Source organism: Dysidea avara, chromosome 5, assembly GCF_963678975.1.
Source record: "Dysidea avara chromosome 5, odDysAvar1.4, whole genome shotgun sequence".
NCBI classification, from domain to species: Eukaryota; Metazoa; Porifera; class Demospongiae; order Dictyoceratida; family Dysideidae; genus Dysidea; species Dysidea avara.
In genome coordinates, this window is record NC_089276.1 from 24,360,391 (window position 1) to 24,383,422 (window position 23,032).

At 37.6% G+C, this 23,032-nt stretch overlaps 3 protein-coding genes across 5 annotated transcripts; 2 read left to right on the forward strand and 1 right to left on the reverse strand.

Moving 5' to 3' along the window:
- Positions 1 to 405: 405 nt before the first annotated feature.
- Positions 406 to 6,995, forward strand: LOC136257070 (uncharacterized). The gene is made up of 2 exons (XM_066050182.1): positions 406 to 667; positions 4,465 to 6,995. The coding sequence occupies exons 1-2, from the start codon at positions 420 to 422 to the stop codon at positions 6,395 to 6,397; spliced, it is 2,181 nt and encodes a 726-aa protein (XP_065906254.1). The 5' UTR covers positions 406 to 419; the 3' UTR covers positions 6,398 to 6,995.
- LOC136257072 (serine/threonine/tyrosine-interacting-like protein 1) lies at positions 6,898 to 20,096 on the reverse strand. Of its 3 annotated transcripts, none has more exons than XM_066050185.1 (8): positions 19,958 to 20,096; positions 18,402 to 18,659; positions 18,240 to 18,351; positions 15,645 to 15,809; positions 13,966 to 14,060; positions 10,567 to 10,664; positions 10,399 to 10,451; positions 6,898 to 7,098 (listed from the first exon to the last, which is right to left on the reverse strand). In XM_066050185.1, exons 1-8 carry the CDS (start codon positions 19,992 to 19,994, stop codon positions 7,008 to 7,010), a joined length of 909 nt encoding a protein of 302 aa, XP_065906257.1. In that variant the 5' UTR covers positions 19,995 to 20,096; the 3' UTR covers positions 6,898 to 7,007. The 3 variants fall into 3 exon arrangements, with proteins under 3 accessions (XP_065906257.1, XP_065906256.1, XP_065906258.1); XM_066050184.1 differs by having other exon boundaries at positions 10,558 to 10,664; XM_066050186.1 differs by lacking the exons at positions 6,898 to 7,098; positions 10,399 to 10,451; positions 10,567 to 10,664 and adding an exon at positions 10,726 to 10,880.
- Positions 20,097 to 20,102: 6 nt separating this feature from the next.
- On the forward strand, positions 20,103 to 21,290 carry LOC136257071 (probable 2-ketogluconate reductase). Its single transcript, XM_066050183.1, has one exon. The coding sequence runs from the start codon at positions 20,217 to 20,219 to the stop codon at positions 21,186 to 21,188; it is 972 nt and encodes a 323-aa protein (XP_065906255.1). The 5' UTR covers positions 20,103 to 20,216; the 3' UTR covers positions 21,189 to 21,290.
- The last annotated feature ends 1,742 nt before the right edge of the window (positions 21,291 to 23,032 follow it).

Consider the following 23,032-nt stretch of genomic DNA (forward strand, 5'->3'; position numbering starts at 1 on the left):
AAAGTCTATAACATACACGTGCAGTACAGACATGCGCACAATATAATAACTAAATAATTAGAGTTCTAAATAGGGAAGTTACTGTTCAGTCGTCACGACAACTATGTTTGGAGCTACATCAGTCACAAGACTCACATATGTGTTACCTTTTCTTCAAATTATTGACGAAGGCGTGGTCTGCATTCTCATGACAGCTCCTCAAGTTAACAGCATCATACACTGATTTGAAACCTCCACGAGCTGGAAGGAGTTTCTTCGCATACCCCCATATCAGCTCAGCAACGTTACATTCAATTTTGGGATCATAAGACGCTGGATTAGAGTCTAATACACCATCAGCCACTGTCAATAACACTAAGAGAACGCCTGACAAAACGAACACTCTATACATCTTGTCACGTGATTACGTCACTTGAAAGATGGCGTTTATTAGAGTAGTGACGCTATTTTTCTCCATAACGTATTACAACTACGTCGCTGGATTACAAGTAGATTATACAGAAAATATATCAATTTTTGATGCGAAGATCGGATGTGATATAGCAAAGCTAGCCTGGGACTATGCCAGCAAATTGCTGCCTGCACAGCGAAACCTTCACTCTGTGTATGATGCTCTGGAACTTCATAAATGCAATACCACCAATTATCGTAAAGCTGTAGAAACTAAGTAAGTTGTGTATTTGAAGATAAGGCCACTCCAATTTGTTTTTATGTTTCTGGTCATCTGAAGTTTAGTTTTAGATGCGGGCGGGCGGAATTCAGCAACAATGAAGTGACTGCTCAATTAGAGTATTTTTTGTGATTTACTGACTGTTCTATTAGAGTATATCGATCCTACTATGCACTCTGCCCATTTCTTGCAGGTTTTCACTGATAAAAGACATTATAGTGACATGTACGCAGTTAGATTTAGCATGTTTGTAGCAGCCCAATATTTGTCTCTGAAATCCAGCTTTTTCAAAAATTGATGCGGGCATATTCCCCATGTATTTCTGAAATTTCACTTTCTGTAAAAAAGTATGCGGGTGGTGGACCAGAAACATAATTACCAATTGGAGTGGCCTAAAAGCATATAAAAAACCATCTGTGGACTGTTGGTGCAACAGTGTGTCCGAGGAATCACCTCACCTAATTGTAATTATTGCTTCACGTTGCTTTGATGAAAATTGGTGGATCTTCCCCATACTGTTTCATAGACATTACCTTCCTGGCAGGTTGAAAAACTAAGCTGTAGCTGACTGTTTGTTAGACTGTTCTATTAGAGTATAGCTATATGTAGGTGCAGTTGAAGAGCTTCTAATTAAAGTGAAAGAGGTTCATTTCCCTTCCCGGTCCTCTGCTTCTAAACCTACAGTACGACTGCTTTCACAATGTATAAGAGTCTACAACCATATGTGCCAATGTGTATGCATCTGTGAAATATCACTACAGCGTAATTTGTCGTGGTCTAATACATGTACCTCTAAAGTTAATTACTGTACATGGTCTAATGATATAAGGCAAGAATTAAGTTTCTTAGAATTTTCAATGTTTAAAATTGCAAGATATCTAACTTACCGTATCATTAATATTAATATCAATATGAGGCTTGCTCTATATTTGTACTAGTTGAAAGGTGTATGTGGTTATTAGTGTGGTACAGCTGATGCTTTATTATGCTCCTATAAATGTCTAGCATTCAGGGCTCATACATGTCTCCATTGCTGTAAACTGATGTGTCCAACGAAATCACAGTATTGTCAATTACAGTATAACAAATTATATAGTTGACGCATGACATGAGTAAGTATCTAGGACTACAAGGTTGAAATGGAGGTTATGTGAATTTGTTTTTGTATCAGGGTGGGATAAATTTTCTTAGAAGAATCTGTCTGTTGTATACAACGTACGCGACACCTTCACGTAGATAGTGGTGTCTGGAGGTATACATTACTACTGACCAGATCCTTTTTTCAGGGCACTTATAGGTGCCTAAAAGGGGTCGGGTACACTGTATGTATACACAGCTGATCTGAGCTTGGCATCTGGGTTTGTGTAATCAAACCCTAGGAGCAGACTGAAGGGAGGGTAACGGCAGAATGATTGATTTACATGTGGTCTTATGAGCCAGCCATTTATGTGTTGTGACCACAAAAAAGCAGTTTGGTAATCTTTGCCAAACACAGCCATAGTTTGGCAGAGCTGGTGCATAAGGATCATGTAACTTGTGCAAAACTGAAACTTCTATGAACCTTAATATACAGTGCTATATGATATGTGCCTTTTCTATTAGAGTATAACTGATCTTTTTTGTTGGGCCTCTCAGACTGTTTTAGAGAATTTCTACCTTTTAATGAAATCAGCAACTCTGGAAAAGAGATTACCACTGCAGCTATGCATCTGACTATTCTATTAGAGTAGTTACCTCGTTGCTTTATTAGAGTGTCTTGATTTTTTGAAGACATGCAGTGCAAACTAATTAATGGGATTATATTAAAGTAGAGACAATTCCAAATGGCTTGTGCTGCGCATTGGTATGGTTCAACTCTTTTTACAGAATAGTGCTAACCAAGCGAGAAGTCACATAGTTTCTGTACCTGTTTCGGGTATTTCTAAACGTCATCAGGACAATTGCTGAAATTATGGCAAAGCTACATGTAAGTGACTTGGCAAAGTGTAAAATATATGGTTCGTGGTGTTGCTCAATTTACGTTGTACTACAAGGCAATTTGAGCTGCTGAATTGTATGGAAATACTCGCTCATACACTGTATATTATCCTGTACACTTACTGTACCTTGGTTCTTCACTACCCTTAGCAAAGTTGGTATCTAAATAGCCAGACTTTTTAGCCCTTCACCAACTGAAAGGCAAGACCACAAACTATGAGGTGTGCTTATTTGGAATGTACACGTTAATTGAGTCCGTGAACGGAGCTTCCTATCCCATGTTATTAGTATATAGTACCTATGTTATTAGTGTTTCTAATATTTTAACCAATTGAACTGGCACAAGATTAAGCAATGCACTTGTATCTAGCAAGCTTGTCAAGTATGGTGATGTTGATGGTACAGTAGAAGCAAGTGGGGCTTTGTCAATCTGATACAAATTAAGATAGCTAGCGAGATAAATAGCTAGATAGCTAGCTACTGTATAAACACTTTACCTGTAATGGACGCATAGTCTGCACTAAATTTTTGCTATGATGTACTGAACCTTAGCCAGCAGTGAATTCTACGATTGTCTGTAGTATCGCAGGTTAAGGTCCTATACAAGATCTTGCACAGAGAATGTTCCCATTGTAGAGACCTGACTGTCACCTGATTTCTACTGATCATGAGACTGACAATAAACAATGATTTAGAAATAATAAACAGTGTAATACTAAGGTCATAGGTTAACTGAACTTTGGGTACAGTGTATATAATGCTGTACTCTTAACTGTTTTAGTTGTAGTTGTAGTACCGAGTCATTGTAATAGATATGTTGAATAAGGCTATGAACTATTCCTTTTCTAAGTTTGACTACAAGGAAGGGGTCTTCTGAGCTACACCATTCACATCATTTCCTTTTCGCATGGCTGTTGCACTGGCTATGGATTGAATAACTTGAATCTCCGATGTGGTAGTAGCTAGCTACATGGCTTCTTGTTTACAAAGATGTACAAAAAGCCCCATGCAGGTATCTGGGGTTAGATGCTTGCTTTGTTGCCCGCTCGCTGTGGTACTGGCCCGTGTTCTGGAGAGACTCCTTCCAGCATGTGAAATGGAGGACTTCATTAGACATGCATTTAGTCAAATTAAACTCTCACCAAATCAAAAATTAAGAAATTGCCAAAGTTTCTACTTACACATTTGCTGCACCTATGCTTTCTTTTGTTAATTTTTCTTTCTTCATGTTCACTGCACACAAACTTGAATATTGGAGTGTGGTCATAGCTAAGTGTGTGTGTGTGTGTGTGTGTGTGTGTGTGTGTGTGTGTGTGTGTGTGTGTGTGTGTGTGTGTGTGTGTGTGTGTGTGTGTGTGTGTGTGTGTGTGTGTGTATGTGTGTGTGTGAGTGAGAGAGTGTGATAGCCATATCCCGACTGTACACACGTATGAACACTTTATAAAAGTATTGAGCTGCTGAGAGGCTATTGTTTTATGCACATAAAGGTGAAGGAACTGACAGTAAATGTTACTGTTTATCAACTAATTATTTTGTAAGTAACTTTTGTCAAACTTCTAAAGTTGTTTTTATTAATGTCTTTTTCTCAATCAACTATTTTATTGCTACAGATTTTCATTGTGTTTAAAACGAACAGTCTAAATAATACTACATGCCACATATTTATTGTCAACGTATATATGACATTTTAATTAAAAGAAGATTTTGTACTACTGACCATGAAAAGTACCAATCTGTTTCATAGATGTTGTAGCATGCTTAACTAAGGATTTATGATGACATTAAATATACTGTATGTATGTATGTATGTGTTATAGAAGTGGAAGATCATATTCACCAGCAGAAAATGAAGCATTTGTTGATCCTGAACATGGTAGTGACTCTAATCCAGGTACCGTGTCTCATCCTGTGAAGACCATAGACAAGGCATTATCTATACTTAGAGCAGCACCAATAGGGCGGACAAAAGCCATGCATTTGAAAGGTGCTACTTACTATCTGGAATCCACCCTAGAACTTGGTCCAGAAGATAGTGGATTGACAATATTACCATGGGGTGGGGATGAGGTGATCTTGTCTGGTGGTAGACTATATAAACTTGCATGGACAGAATATAAGAATGAGATGAAGCCAATAGAACAAGGATTAGATGGTATAGCTGACCTACAATTAGAACCAGGAGCTAGTAGGCAAGAGGCATTATTTTATGGTAAAGTGTTAAGTGTAGAAGAATGCTCTACAGCTTGTGTACGTAATAAACAATGTAACGGGTTTACATATTATGATGCTTCATCACACACTTACCCAATGATGTGTTACTTGAGAATGGATGGTCAATGGAATCCAGTCAGAGATGTTAGTGGGTCAAGTTTCAGTTCCCAGAAGATACACATTGTAGTTGCAGATTTGTCAGATCAGTCACCAAATAATTTCACTTCATTGTTTATCAACAGTCGTCGTGCAGTGAGAGCTAGATACCCAGATGGTAACCCAGAAACTAGTGGATTACACACTAATCCTACTGGGTATGTTCCAGCTGCAGAAAGATGGCTACCACCAGCTACCAAAGAACCTGGAGAAGAGATCTTTATACGAAGTCCCAACAGAACTGGAAGTTACTTTCCTTTTTTCCAAATTGGTAAAGGTGGCTCAGTGTCTGTGTTTAATCCACCACAATCTTACTGGGGTACAGCTAATCCTAGTGGAGGCGGTGGCTTCACTTATCGTGTTCCTACTGGACTGCAGTTTTCTAGTAATCTGAGTATAGCTGATAGGACATGGAGTAATCCTTCAACTGGAGTAGTGCATACATTTCACTGTAAACACTGGGGTGGGTGGCAATTTAAGCTAGATGGGCGTAATGATAAAACCAATCATACATTAACATGGTCATATGGAGGTATTCAAGAAGCTAGAGGTTGTGATAATGGTAGTGAATGGTATGTAGAAAACATTTTTGAAGAACTAGACTCTCCAGGAGAATGGTTTCTTGATTATGACACACATAAACTTTACTTCAGTCCAAATGGCACTCTTCCAACTGAAGCTGTAGGGACTAATTTAGAAGTGATACTATCCATTAAAGGAAGTCAAAGCTATCCAGTGAAGAACATAGCAATTAATGACATCACATTTGCTCACAGTGCTACCACTTTTCTATCAGATTATGAAGTTCCCAGTGGAGGAGACTGGACTGTACACAGGGGAGCAGCTGTGGTAGTTGAAGGTGCAGAAAATGTTACCATTTCAAAATGTCTTTTCTACTCTCCTGGAGGTAATGGATTATTACTGAATAACTATGTACGAGGTGCAGTGATTGAAGGTAATGAATTTGTGTGGGTGGGAGATAATGCAATAGTCGTTGTGGGCAGTACACAATTAATAGATGGAACTGATGGTAACCAACCAAGAGGTACTAAAGTGATAGGAAATCTTGTCCATGAGGTGGGAGTGTTTGGTAAACAAGTTTGTGCATATGTACAGTCTCTAGCTTGTGAGACAGAACTGATAGGAAATGTGTTCTTCAACGGACCAAGAGCTGGTATTAACTTTAATGATGGTTTTGGAGGTGGAAATATAGTTAAAAATAATGTTTTGTTTAACTTTGTTCGAGAGACACTTGATCATGGTACATTTAATAGCTGGGATCGACAACCATACCTTACAAAGGTCAGAGATGGTAAGACAGCAACTCTGATACAAGCTGAAAGTTTTATCACACAAAACTTGTTTGTTGGCAATTTTCATTAACTGTGGCCAATAGATCATGACGATGGCTCTTGTTATTATGTAGATAAGAACAACATTATTGTCTACGGTGGATTTAAGAATTTTGCTGGTCATTCAATAGTAACTATTGACAACCTATATATCTATCCCGATGCACCAAGAAACTCTTTTAACACCACTAATCCTCACTGTGCTATGAGTTATCACAATACAAGGAATGACTACAATGGATCTGGATGGGATGATGTATGGGGCAACAATGTGTGTGTCATTGGAAATCCTGATGTATTCCAGTATACTAGCTGTAGTACATTTGACAATGCTGGCTTAGTTCCTATGTCCTTTAACAATGTGTTTTATGCTCCCAATGCTACAATCTTTATTGATTGCGATTTGGTGAAGTTGACATTAGAAGAATACCAGGACATGGGATATGAAGTAGATAGTGTTGTAAAAGATTTACCCAGCAATGAAGAAGTGATAAAGTGGGCTAAAGACATGCTGCAATTTAATCATTAATGTAGAGTATCATGTGTTCATATTCAAGCAAAAATTAACAAATAATATGATATTTTATTCATTTGTATTAAATTTATCAAACTATTGCTATGCACATGTACACTAGTCAAATTCATCTCCATACATCTTCACGTTTCGTAATTTCTTTCTTAAACAAATCCTTTTCCCATCTCAGAAGATGATGTACAAATGTTTCATTGGGCCTTAATCATGTATGAAACATGTGAATAAATCATATACATAATTATGGTAAAAATACATTCTGTTGCATGGGTGTAGCCAGGATTTTTCAATGGGAATGGACAATATCCGTAATGAAAAGATTTGATGCATGTTGGTGCGGGGGCTTCAGAGACTTTGGCACACAGTATTTGAAATGCATGTTGTCTAGTTTTTTACTCATGGAACCAGGAGATAACAAAGGTAAGAAGTAATACATGTATCATAACAATGCAAAATGCACTCCAACAAAGAAAGCAGACCAAAAATTTTAAATTCAGACAAATATGCTTATTTGTATAGTATATGCCTCACCTTTGCCCTTTTTTGAATTTATAAATACTATAACAGGGAAACACTATCTCGCCCAATACCTCCCATGCAAAGTCCCCACACTAGCAAAGCCATTAATTTTTGTTTCGTGACACCAGAAAACGTCATTGCGGATATCGTCCATTATGTATGATGTATAGTATGTAAGTCACAGATGCAGAGGTCTAGTTAACATATTAACATGAAAGTGTAACTTGATAACAGCTAAGGCAATGGGCTTGATTTTTTCACTGTGTGATGTCACTTCTTCCTGAAAGATACTTTTGCCATACTGCAATACATGCTTCATGGAGTTACCTGAGTTCTCCTTCGTGTCCCATTAATCTTTGCTGACAGCGCAAGGTGTTGATTCATGGTAGCATCAAGTGACAGGGGGGGGGGGGGGGGGGGGAAAGGGGGGCTCTTAACCCCTCCAAGTATACCAAGATCGGGATACTCTAATAGAGCAGTCACTCTAATAAAGCAGTCACAGTATTAGAGCAGTGTGAGTTACCTGAGTTCTCCTTCGTGTCCCATTAATCTTTGCTGACAGCGCAAGGTGTTGATTCATGGTAGCATCAAGTGACAGGGGGGGTCAAGGGGGGCTCTTAACCCCTCCAAGTATACCAAGATCGGGATACTCTAATAGAGCAGTCACTCTAATAAAGCAGTCACAGTATTAGAGCAGTGTGTAGTGAGCTATTTAAGGATTTTGATGTACTTTATCAGCAATAAATGCATAGTTGGAGAGGTAGGCAGCTATTGTCAGCTGGCTTATCCCTTTTTTTTTTTAGTTTGTTGTCACATCTTACCAAACCAGAGATAATGTAGTGCCTCAATTCATTTTGACCCCCCCTTTCCATAACAACGGATCTGCCCCTGCCGAGTGATAGTTCCCTACTTTTGACAGGAATCATCTGAGTTTTCCGTTGTGACTGGATTGATTGTAAAGGTCCTTCTTTGCTTGTAACACTGTGTGACAGGCTGAACATAGTTGAAAACAAAGTGTAATGGCCACTTCAATATTTCAGTAATTGATAGCTGGGGCATGCGTTCAGATGAAAATGATAAGCCTGGTGCTATTGTTTCTGTTCACCAGTCATAATGTTACAAACAAGTAAACGAACAAGTATAAAGAATTTTAAGTTTGATTAGGAATTATAGAAATAAAAAGTAGTGAAACAAGGGAAGTTGCCTACAACTGAAGATATACTAGTAGACATTTGATCCCTATTTCAGTCGTGGTGTAGACTGAAGTAGGGATTTAATGTCCACTACTACAGTATATCTTCAAGTGTAGGCGACCACCCCTGTTTCACTGCAATTAATTCCTAAAATTCTTAATTTTTCCTTATAGCACTAACTTCACACAAGTGTAACATACAGAGCCTTACAATTGGGTATCTATAACTATCGGTAAATTAGGGTAACATATCGGATATCAATAAAACTTAAAACATGGAAAAAGTAAAGTAAGATAAACTTTTTGAAGCCATATAGAGTTTAAAATTTGTCCATCCCAAGGGTATACAAGTACACAAAAAACTTTGGAATTTTCAGGAACCATAGCACATCGATGGAACAAGCTGGAGTAGTGCACAATATTAAATCACAGTAAAACAATAAGAAGTGTTATATCCATACTGTACATTTCCACACAGTAGGGATATAACACTTCTTATGTTTTAATGTGATTTAATATCGTGCACTACTCCAGCTTGTTTCAGTACTTTTTTTCAATGTGCTATGGTCCCTACCCTAGTTGAAAATTCCAACTTTTTTTGTGTACTTGTTTAAATAAAATTGTTTTGACTAGTGAACCCACATATACCGCATCAAAAGAAAGAAATGGCACCGCGCACCCCAGCTATCAATTATCGTCTGAAAAGTGAAGTATCCATTACGCTTCATTGTCAGCTATGATGTCTAAATATTGTCGTCAGGGAAAAGTGGGGCTGGTTTTTTGGGTGATATTTTTCCATAGGCTATGCCCAAGCCTTTGTGGTCCCTACTATACAGTACTATCGTCCTGTATGGTGTATACACCCAATATAAGTTCACTTCATGGGCGTTTTATACATTTGTCTGCCAACACAACAATGGAACTGTGTGTGCTTTGTAAGTTTGTATATGCACATGTAATTACTCACATAAAACTACATACTGTACAACAGCAATGAAAATAGGTAAGTACTGCTGCAATCCAGATGGGACCCGGATGTGACCCAAAATTAAAGTAGAGGCATGCACTGAGATTTGGCATTGAAAAGCAGCATAACTTTGGTCATATTATGTAGTATACAAGACCACTATTGTGAGACTATACGTATATATTACAGCAATTAGTCCTGCATTAATTATAGAAGTTAACTGTTAAATAGGATCATCTGCAAGAACCAGACAGTATTTTATACACAGATAATCATCGTTATCACTTCACTACTCAGGATTGCCTTGGCAGATTAATCCCAAACCACCACCATCGTGTAGGGCAGCCTTTAGTCTATTTTACTGGTACACCATTTATAGGATATACAGTATGGTTACACAACCACAGAATTTTTAAAAAGAGCTAAAATGTACAGGAGCCTATGGAGGTTGTGGTATTTTGATTGGCCCAGCTGTCAATTAAGAATCCCTTCTATGAAAAATGAAATGGTCTATTGATGAGTGGCTCCACATACTGTATGTCCACTGACAGGTTTAAATAAAGGGCATGACTCCATTTATGCTTGCAAAGAATGGAGATAGCAACATGCAATCCAGTATGGCTCACATAAGTTTCTTGAACTAGCGTACTTCCATTTCCATCAGTACAGCTGAACTGGTTTAATTTATTGATCTCAGACCTGGATATTATATAAAGCAGATGAGACCCATTTGACCCACACAAAATGTGATACAAACAAATGTCCCAGAAAATCCAAAATGACCTGACCCACTTTTCAATGCTGTTGTACAATCCAGCTTACCACACGCCAGCTCGGCAAATCTTGACTAAATTAGATGCAGACAGAAGGGAACACTATAAAATATGATAAGCCCATGGTAATACATGTTGGGTAAATCTGTCAAAAATTTGTAACCATGCACATGATCATATAATTATACCAAAATACTACTGTATATACTTTTAAAACCTCATATTTAGACATCAAGAAGGCCAAGGCAAAAGTTGTGCTGCGACTAACTCCAACCTTGCAGTGAATCAGTATACACCCTGAGTCCCATGCTGACCCTGCAATAAACAAAAAGCTATATAGCATAATCCGTCAGCTCAACTATAAGCTTACTATAGCGGGATATTATCAGGGGGGAATTTTTCACAGATTGCAAAATTTCGATGAGGGAAATTTTTTGCTTCTTCAGGATCTTTTTGATCAAGCTGCACATTTCGAGGAGGAAGATTTTCTGGATAGCTGCCAATCCACAAAACTCGTGAAAAATTTTCCCCCTAGAAAAAATCCTGCTATACAGTATTCTGTTATTGGAAATTTGGACACACAATAGGCATACACACACAAATTTTTGCACCAATTTTGATAAACATTCATAGAGTTATAATAACATAAAAAGACCGGTCTTTTGCCAAGCCTACAGGATAAACTGCTTGTTGACAAACCTCTAGCTGCACCTTGTGTTCATGTTCATCCACATACGTTTATTAATCATGATTAAGTACAAGAAATGAGTATGCGCTTAATAGATAATATGCATTTAATATATACTAGTGGTACCCGCGCAAAATGCGCGTGATACTAAGACAATTGTTATGTCCTATTGTGTGAATACACTTAAATTTGAACATTACTAATGATCAAGGAGTAATCACATCATTACATACCAACAAAGACATGATTACGCATAGCTACTGATGTGCACACATAATTTCTTCAATGATATGTGGCACTATCATCTAGTGTGGCCTTGTGCACTGGAATTTCTGCACATCTGTGCAGTACTCATGCAAAACACAGTTCTCATGAAGGTGGCGTATCAAGATGTGTCCCATTATAACCATGCACATACATGAAAAAGATTAGTTTTGAGCGGCAGGGATGTACTCAACGTCCTTTTGACGATGATGTTGCATGAACTAACATAAAGTGTCTGAGTGTGGTATGAGGATCAGTTTACTGATAGTTGGTGCATCACCACAATGAGCTATGTTCTAATTCAACTTGCTTTTGTCACATACATTTTGGTTTATATTTATGTAGTCAATTTGAGTAACTGAATTGTACATGTAGTTCCATTTATACATCCTAGTCATGGTATTGTACTTATTGCATGACAAAGTGTGTATGCAGTACAGTATTGAGTATGGGTATTCAAGTTTATCAGCTGTACTGAGCAAGGTCAACACAACCATGTGGATTTGGATAGAGAAGAGTTGTATTTTGTTGCTTTCTGAATCAAGGTCCATTACCAAGATGAATCCTTCATATGAAGAGTGGTTACTCTAGAAAGGTTGAGAGAGAGATTGACTGATTGAAAATTGATTGTTGGTAGAGAGGTTGTGTGTGTTCTATTAGGGTAGATATCGCGATTTATGTTCTATTAGGGTAGTTCAATGGAGGTAAAGTAATAGAGCTTCTAGAAGTTTCAGCTGTCCCTGTGGAGTTACCAAGGAGTGAAACGTGTCTTGTGTCTCCCTACACATTGAAGACTGCAACAGCAACTTCATGATAATATTGTCCACGATTTGTAGCCTGGTAAGGTAGATGTATGTTCTATTAGAGTAGTTGAACGTAATCTTCCGTTCTTCCTCTCTCATAATGGCAAATCTTCCTTGTGTAGTCTGTAAGGTAGCCTGATTGGAGTGACCATAGCTCGTTAAATTTCCACACCCACTACGACTGTTTCCTTCTCCATTGCAGTTGTGTTGCTGGTAATCCTCCATTTTAGGTCTGTCTGTAGTCCCTGATCTGCTTGTATTCGTGTTGCAGTAGCTAATACTTCATCTGGCGCACAGTGGTGTGGGCCTCAGGATGTCTATCCTTGCAGTGGACAGCACAGCAGGGTGCAGAGTGTGTATTCCCAGTGACTCTTCCTTCTGTAGTCTGTCAGGTAATCTGATCATCGCTCGTAGACTTGCCACACCCACTACAAAACTCTCCTTTTATACTGGTGGGTGTGATAAAAAAACTTTTAAAAATTTCCGGATGATAGCGTACACACCAGATCACATGATCAAATTCGCTGATGTGATTGGTTAAATCATGAAAAAGTGATTGATCCTATTTCATTGTAAGCTTTTCCATATGACGTCATCTGATTTCTATTGGCAACGCATGTATACCGGAATGCCGTATACGCGTATCGTAAACTTGTAATGGCCATTGACAGTGATAAGTATCTCGCAACCAAGGTTAGCACGTAATGACAGACACGAAAACCACCTTATGACACATTGATTTGGACGGGTAGTTGGTCTAGCGAGTTTGAAGCTAATCGAGGGAAAAACCAGGGAGGAATTTTTATGGCCTCTATTTTCCATTTCTACAGTTCTGTCGTCCACAGGGGGAGAGAAACGTCTGGTGTAAGCTTGGATGGGGAAGGATGGTAACACAATAAGGGTCTCCAGAAAGTTTTGGACACGTTCTTGTCTTCCTCGGGTAGCTACGGTGGTTTAAAGGATATTTCCCGTAGTTTAACGAATCGCCACCAATCCCGGATCATAAGATTCGCCTCAAATTTTAGATTTGAATGGTACCGATCAAAAGAGTTAGAGAATTATTATACAGATATATGTACGTTAAACAACCAACTCTATGGTGCAATGGCTACAGATATAAAGCTAAAACCAAACATGTGAAACTATAGTACAATCAAATTACGTATATGTACACAGCCACCACTATTCCAAAACATGAGTACAAAAGTCTAAAAATAAAAACTCTGAATAACTAGTTTGTTTTGGGGTTGATAAAACACAAATGAAGTGCATGAAAGTCATGTCAAAACAGCAAGCTTCAAAAAGAGTGTGACTTTCAAAAAAGATCTGGATAAAAGTCATGAAATTAAAGGTAGCAACTAAGCATTAATTTCAATGCCTAAATGACAGCCTTTCAGCAAGTGGTGCTACCATCATTGCAATAGTGATGGGCGATACTGATATTTTGCCATACGATTATTGTCATGAACAGCTAAATACATCATGAATTGTTAATAAAATGGTAAAATTACACTGAAAATTAACAGATATTTCTCTGATTATCACGATTATTGCACAATAATTGCCGATTTCGATATCACTAGTCAATGAAAAGTACACGATGTCGATTATTACCAATAAAATGATCATGATTATCACGATAATTGAATAATTGACCATCCATAAAAATTGCAGCTATTTCATCTTTAATTTCACAACTCTCTTTAACCCTGCTTTTTTTTGAAGGCCATACACTTTTTCATAGCTTGGCTATTAATGATATGGATTGTGACAGGCGTATGCAAGACAAAAAAAATAGTCATGTTCCATTCTTATTCATGAACCAAACTATATTAAAAGTCCGAGACCAATTTTTGCTTACCAACAAAATCCACAACATCTGTGAAATGGCTGTAAGCATCAGTATCTACTGAATCATTGATTCTCACAGTCATGTACTTGATTTCACCTGAAAAGCTACAAGAACACATTTATAATATACTGTAGGTAACACTCAATACAGCTAGTAACATTTGTCACTGTCTTAAACCATATTAGCCAAATTCTACAGGTCACACTAGTTCTTGCAAAGCTGTCGTGGAAAACAAAATTCGTATCCCAAAAAATAGTGGATCCTAGGGTTATTCTTAACTTCAGTGATCCAACCACCTCCAGTACCCAAATGCCAAAACTGACTGTTAAATTAGGACATTTCGTCAATAGTGTGCAGTCTATTTATATTCTATTTGGGACGGAGCCCACAGAGCCCTGAGCTCCAGATATACAGTAAATCAATGGGCTTCAGTTATCATTTACTTATCTGAATACTTTCTGCTAATTCTAGGAACAAAGATAACTAAGGATCCACTGTATTGCATCTAATATATATGTATATATGATAAAATTTGATTATAGTCGGCATCAACATACTTGGTTTTTACACTGCATCAATGCATAGTATAACAAGTACACAAAAAATTCAACTAGAGTAGGGACCGTGATGGCACATCAATAAAAGTACTGAAACAAGCTGGAGTAGTGCACAATATTGCAGTGTAAATCACAGTAAAACAATAAGAAGTGCTATATCCCTACTGTGCTTATAGTAAGGATATAACACTTCTTATCGCTTTACTGTGATTTAATATCGTGCACTACTCCAGCTTGTTTCAGTACTTTTTATCAATGTGCTATTGTCCCTACCCTAGTTGAATTTTTTGTGGACTTGTTTGTTAACTTTAAAAAATTATGACTGGCGAACCCATGCATACTGCATCAAAGATAGAATGGTGCCGCGCACCCCAGCTATCATTATCGTCTGAAAAGTTAAGTATCCATTACGCTGCGTTGTTAGCTATGTTCAACCCATTATACAGCATTACAAATCAAGAACTATTTGAAAAAGCACCTCTGTAATCAAAGTAGCCACTATGAAAAATATGGACGATTTCTGTTACAAAGGAAAGCTGTCACGTGCTACCGCAAATCAACACCTTTCGCTGTCAGCAAAGATAAATGGGACACAAAGGAGGACACTAAGTCCTGAAGAATACATTGTACATACTGCGGTATGCCATAAGGCACCACTTGGGCCAAAGTGACGTCGAACAGTGAAAAAATCAAGCCCATATCCTTAGCCATCATCAAGTTACGCTTGTCTGAAGGAATCAGTCAGTCAGTCAGTCAGTAGAAAATTCCACTTAATTTTTTTAAATTCTGTAGCAACTTGTTGAAAGTGTTTCGAGTTGATCTGAACGCTTGTTTGGGCTTAGGTTTACTTGCCTCATCGTTGTCAGGGAACTGAATTGAGGCTGGTTTTTGGGTGATGTTTTTTCGTGGGCCACGCCCAAACCTTTGTGGTCCCTACTATACAGTACTATCGTCAATTATAGTAAAACCACTATGATACACTGTACATTGGTCTTTACACCAGTAGTATGGTTTTATCTAAAGGACAGACAACACATGTATTAAAATATTCAGGAAGCCAAGAAATTACTTTCACCTGAAAATGCCTAGATTTATTAATTCCTAGATTTGTATCTAACTAAATTTACTTACAGCTCATCATCATCCAAAGTAAGGTTTACAATGTGGCTGACCCTCAGATGATCCAACATAGTCTTATTGGCAGCATGTCTCCAGTTACCAAGATACATTTTACCAGGAATTATCACTGAAGGATAGGTCTTAAAGGTTTCCAATTCAGTTGCACTGAAATATTGCCTATAAAAAAATTTTGGTGGCTATAATGTTCTACAATATATACTTATCGAGTTTGTGTACATACACCCACTCTGATAGCTTTTTCACTACATATATTATAATACAGATATATAAACATAATATGGGTCATGAATCAAGACAGACGGTAGTGTGTTGTGTGGCCAAGAAAGCGTGCCTGTCACACCATGTACATGTGTATATCAACAGAAAATGCAATTTTCATGCCTGCATAGCTCTTCCCTTTCCCAAAGCACGCTATTTTTGCATTGTAGCTTTTCCCCACATAGGGTAGGCCACACAGCAAATTTGATTAAGCCTGCTTCAGACATTCATGATATGTGGGTGGCCAAAGTTTTGAATATGTTTCTTCTTAACGTGTCTAGATTATTGTTTCCGCACACTTTGCAAAAATTGTTATAAAATGCAAATGCGTACTTCTATTACCTTGAAATTTGGTACAGCTAAAGAGTGTATAAATTAAAGGTGAATTCATATACTAAGTTTGGAATGAATCTGATTAATATCCATAGATGAACATCTATTTGCATAAATACGATCAAATTTTAGTCACAGCTACAAGGTAAATGGTGAAATTTAGTGTCTAGATACATGCTCCACCTGTCCGAATATCAATGACATAGACCAAACCCAAATAAAGTTATGCCATCACAAACACAGTATTTAACTTTAGGCTAGCCATCATAGCAGTAGTGCCTTTTGATGGCTTGACAAACAAAGAAGTAACAGCTACAGAGTTACCAAGCAAAAACCAAACAACTGTAAATCGCAGGATCTAATAGAACAGCCATCATGGGGTAAAAATAGTGCAAATATGTTGAAAAAAAAAACTTCTAGAGTTTGAACCAGGGACCTCTATACTGTTTACCTAAAATTTTAATCCACTGAGCCACTGCTGTCATGGTTTCTTAATTTGAATAATTTCTAGTTTTCTGTCATCATTGTGTCTGTAGATACTGTAAGAAGAAATGAAACCCCAAAGTTTGTCTCAAAGCTAGCATATATTGGGGCCATACAGAGTACAAAAAGAAATGAAATCCACACATGAAAACAGTCAAGTTATGGAAAAGGGTGCAGCCTTTAAAAAACATGCATATGGGTGAAAAGAAATGAGTGCAATGATGCTAATAAATGTTAATATTCATGGCTTGGCTGTTTTTGTGTGGATATTCTACTCTTATTATGAAAATTTTGTGTGCAACTTGTACGGGTTTTGCAATTACACGCATGCAGTGCTCTTAAGATGGTTGCAAAACAATAGCACAACTTTGCATATTCACTGCATGCATACAGTTTAATAGCAAAAAACTATTGAGTTCTTTTGCTATCATATTGTACATATGCAATTTGCTTTCATACAATAGCATATTCATGCTATCCTTTTACTTGTATATTGCACGTGTGCATTTTGTTCTCATAAAATAGCAATGCATTGTGCTCTTTTTGCTTGCATACTGCATGCTTGTAGTTTGCTTTCATAAGTTAGCTTTATTAAGGGGTTGGTTTGCTCACAAATTACACACATGCAGTCTGCCCTCTTTCTGCGTACATACAGTATACAGTATTAAATAGCCATCAGATGAAAACAAACAAATGGTGCACCCAAACTGTTTGCTACCATTAACAACCTGTACAAGGAAAACAAGAAGTAGTCTATATTAGTGGGATGTGGTGTTCTACAAGAAAACTTGTTGTAGGAGTACATGACATTACAAGTACAGCTGAGGTTGGCCTTGAGTTGCTGAGGTTGGCGTCTTGAGTCTCCGTGCTTCACAGGTGGAGAAACATTTCTAAACATGAATAAAATACTACTGCTACTGTTCATTATGGCTTCTTTGTTTTCTGTAACAAAGTGAGGGAGTGTAATTTTTAACCTTTGATTTAAAGACTTATAGAAATGTACAATTGAAAGCAGACAAGAAGCAGGAGAATATTTGGACCTGTATCAACTTCTACATTTTGCTTTTGGACAAAAGATCATCTTTGTCAAAAAATTGTGCGCAGTGAGGCCAAATAGACAGTACTGACTTGTAGTTTTGTATTGCATGCATTTCTTGTAGATGTGAATTACAAATTAAAAGAAATAGAAATATGAAATAAATAGCCAGCATTTGCAAGCTGCATGCATGCAGTCGCTTAGCTGCTAAACTGCTCACAAGTTGCACACATGCGATGGCACACATGCGATGGCACACATGTGATGGCACACATGTGATGGCACACATGCAAGTGTTTACATGCAACAACTATGGAAATGCATGTGTGCAATCGGGCCAAATACTAACATGCACACACATGCATTTGATTACATGCATTCACATGCAAATATACGTGTGTGTTTGAATGTGAGTGTGTGCAAATTTTCATAAGGTATACACACATATATGACTGTGCTTTAAAATCCAATCTTACCTGTCTAAACACAAAAATGGATATTGTTTTAAAAATTCTTGATAACCACCATTCAACACTAGCGGATTAGTACATCCATGAGATTCCAACATTGACAGCATCTCAGTAACATCTACAAACAATTTTACAATCATTTACAATTCTGCATGGGATTGTACGTACCTTGTGAAGCATTATCAGATTTGGAGGATTCATCATAGACAATGACAAAAGTAAACTCTTCCAAAAAGCCAGAAGGGTTTAGTAGACACCTGACATCATTTTGTATGATCTTCCATTGTTTAGCCACTAAAATGTGACTAGCAAGGTAGCAGTCTTGCAGTCTGACATCTATCAGCAACATATAACCTGGATCATGCACATAGGGATGTATCACTCCATCATTCAGCTTATTGTATAGCTCATGACAAGTAATTAACCCTACAGACAGTGAGTACACATGATTAACATAAAATTTCAGACATTTCCATAAATATATATATAGATATGAGCTACTTATCTATGCTGAAAGTTGTCAAGAGAGTTTGCACAAAGTAGTCTTCATTGGCAACAAAATTGCAATTAAATAATAGTTCATATCATGATATCATGGTGTCTGTTTGTCTGCTAGCATTTATACTATATTTAACTGGTTAATAACCACAGCTCGTATAATAACTCATCCTGGATAGTAGCCATATCACAGTCTAGGATTACTGCCATAAGAGCTACCCTTGATCCACGGCTTGTATCTAAATATGCTAATGCATGTGTTGATAAAACACATTTAAAGCAGTAGGAGCCCATAAGTGTAGCAACAGAAACCAGGCAAAGGAGTTCCAGGAAATAGCAGAGAAACTGAATGGATAATAGTATTGAAGGATAGGTCAGTGATTTGTCTTGGATTTGTGAATCTGCAGCTGTATAAACGCCACAGGTTTACTACTACACAAAGTAGGTGCCTTAGCTGCATGGTTTTCGTTGCTAAAGTTATGCGACTGGAATGATGCCTCATATCATGCTTCCTTCAGTGCTTCATATACTACTGGAAGAGTTCTCATGAAAACCCAACGAAAACAATTTTGAAACTTAACCCTCTGAAGTCAAATGGGTGGCCAAGAATTTTCCTTACATTTTTACACACTAAACCTTTGAAAATCCATTGAAACGTTACCACATGAAATTATTTTTCATAGAATATTCATTGGCTATTTTCATTGATTTGTCCAATGAAAATACTATGAAAATAAAAATTTATTAGGAACACCTTTGACTTCTACGATTTTTTTTGAAATTTTCATTGGATTTCAAGGACAAATTGTCCAATAGTGATATTTACATTATATTTATAACAAGGCTAGCTAGGGTGGTACTGAATTTATATACATATGTCCCACTGTAACATTCTATTGTCACATCCACAAAATGAGTTGTGCCCACTTTCGTATAATGCAGCTATCCCCCATAAATCCCTCAAATTGGATAGTTGACATAAAAAAATAATAATAATAAAAAAAAAAATTATGTAGAAAGATTACATGTAGTATCTATGATTACGTCTTGCTGTAATTTGTATACCTTACTGATCAGTCAAGTCCCTAAGAAACTTAGAAGGCGGGGCCATATAGACAATACAATATGCTGTCTCTCGCAGCCAGAACTTTCTTTTGTCACTGCGTATCGAATGTTAAACCAGTGTACAACTTTATAACGAATCTTGCAAACTTTCCGTGGCGTACCTTTTTCACCACAAACCGATTGCACTAGGCTTTCCATCTCACACCTGCTAGCGGGCTTTCCTGGGGCTTTTCACCTCGTCGCTTTTCACACAAATTCTGCATAATAATATCACAGAGGAGCTAAGCGCTGGCGCTTATAAGCTCATGATATTATCAATTGTGGGATTCACGATTCCTGAATCGAGGTCGAGGCGAGAGGTGCACCTCGGGTCGGTTTGAAAGTGGTGTGTGAATGAGTGAATTACAGTAATTAATAAACATGGATGTTGAAATAAAATTGTCTGTTTACTACACTGAATATGAGCCGTTTCATCCAGAACTGATCAAGATCTATGATAACGTTTTTAACTTCGTCAACGATGCTACAGTTGGTCCTTACAGAAATGAAGTAGTTGCTATTGTCACTACTACTAGTAGTATATACGTGGATGAAAAAATGATGAAGAGTTTTCCATCATTAAAACTGATTTGTACATCATCAGTTGGTTATGATCACATTGATGTCAAAGCTGCAAAGAGGCTTGGTCTACCAGTGGGCTTTGTGCCTTTTGTGCAAAATGAAGTTGTCGCTGATCATGCATTAGCACTATTGTTAGCTAGTGCACGAAGAGTGGTTGAGGCAGACAAGATCGTGCGATCGCCTGACACAAAAGAAATGTATCCATTTCATCATTTTATGGCCCTTTCTGTGTCAGGTACCAATATGGGTATCATTGGGATGGGGAGAATTGGTATGGAAGTAGCTAAAAGGGCTGCTGGATTTGGAATGAAAATTTTGTACCACAATAGAAATCAAAAATCTAAAGAAGATGAATTATCAGTTGGCGCACAGTATGAGCCAGCCTTGATCAGCTTACTTCAGAAATCAGACTTTATTGTATTACTAGCACCAGGATACAAAGAAAATTATCATATGATTGGACGCAAGCAGTTTTCTGAGATGAAAAATACATCAGTGTTTATCAACATGTCGAGAGGTGTCCTGGTAGATCAAGATGCTATGGTAGACGCATTAAAATCTAACCGGATTGCTCATGCTGGACTTGATGCTACAGATCCAGAACCTTTACCAAGAGACCACCCCCTTCTTAGTCTGTCCAATGTGACACTTACACCACATTGTGCTGGAGCTGTGATGGCAGTAAGGCAGAAACAGTGTTATATTACTATTGAGAATATACTGGCTGGTGTACAAGGCAAACCTCTAGTTCATCTAGTGGAGATCAGTTAATAGCTTAACAATTGATTAATTTTGTGTTGCATTATTACATGCACAACAGGTGTATAAAATGTATGTTTTAAAATTAATTTGTGAGAAACATGTTTACATTAACAGTCAAGTGAACATGGTAGCATGGAAAACCCGGAACAGTGTTATTTTTGCGATTGGAATCACGTGCAAACACTAGCATACCACAGATTATAAATACTCCATCGTGGAATAAACAAAATTTGTATGGTAATATGCTCTGTATAATCCTTACTTCATGTAACAACTCTACAGGGTAGCTACACGATAAATCAACAGGAGAGCGAGCGTTAATTGGGATGCATGGAACTGCATCCTAACTATCTCAGCTACACTCCATACCTTTAACTAAAGGATTTAAAAACCAACTTCTAGCTAGTGCTATGCTAACTCGCCACATGGTAAGCGTGATTCTAATAAATTCGGTCACTGACCTAGTTTGTGTAAGTGTAGCAAAACTATGTCTACCAGGAATGCTAAGATAAAGTTTTGGCTGAGAAAGCCAATGATTGTTCTAAGATTAATGATTTTATGCGTATCCCAATTAACGCTCACTCTCATGTTCTGAGATATCTAATACTGGTGCAGTTTTAACTGGAAATGTTCTATTAGAGTATTTTATAAGCATGGAACTATGAGGGAGCCTGTGGTATGGTATAGTACTTGCACGTGATCCAATCATAAATCCAGGTTTTCCATACTCCCAGTGAACATGATACACATCCACTTTCATAGTTCCATGCTTATAAAATACTGTGGTGAATCCTTTAGAGTTGTTACAAGTAAGGATAACATATTAGCAGACAAATTTTGTTATTCCACGATGGAATCTTTATAACCTGTGGCAACTATAAAAGTGGATGTGTATCATGTTCACCAATGGCGGATCCAGGATGGGGCATTTGGGGCAAATGCCCCCCCATCAAATTCCTCACCTTGTGGAGGAGCCAACAGGTCATACTTCTGATTAAAATAGCTACTAAACTTTATCAGGCCAAGAAACTCATGAAAATATGCACATTTTACTAGCATTTATTACAAATTCAACTGAAACCAAAGCAAACCAAAGTCAAACTAGCTGTGAAATTGTCACCCGGCACCTTCGTACGTAATAAGCGCCTCTAAAATAATTATAGTGTTGCATTTGTTTAAGAAATTCAGAGCCTTTAAAACAGCTTTTAAGACTTCACAACCATCTGAAAAGGCAAAAATCAACAGTAAGACACTACTAAGAGGTGATTATTTGTTGCTTAAAAAATGCAACACTGAACTAGAGAAACTGGCTCTCCAACCATTTACAACTTAGTCTGTTTGTGCCCCTCCCCTTGCCAACTCCTGGATCCGCCCCTGTTCACTGGGAGTATGGAAAACCTGGATTTATGATTGGATCACGTGCAAGTACTATACCATACCACAGGCTCCATGCTTATGCTGTGGTATGGTATAGTACTTGCACGTGATCCAATCGTAAATCCAGGTTTTCCATACTCCCAGTGAACATGATACACATCCACTTTCATAGTTCCATGCTTATAAAATACTGCGGTGAATCCTTTAGAGTTGTTACAAGTAAGGATAACATATTAGCAGACAAATTTTGTTTATTCCACGATGGAATCTTTATAACCTGTGGCAACTATAAAAGTGGATGTGTATCATGTTCACTGGGAGTATGGAAAACCTGGATTTATGATTGGATCACGTGCAAGTACTATACCATACCACAGGCTCCATGCTTATGCTGTGGTATGGTATAGTACTTGCACGTGATCCAATCGTAAATCCAGGTTTTCCATACTCCCAGTGAACATGATACACATCCACTT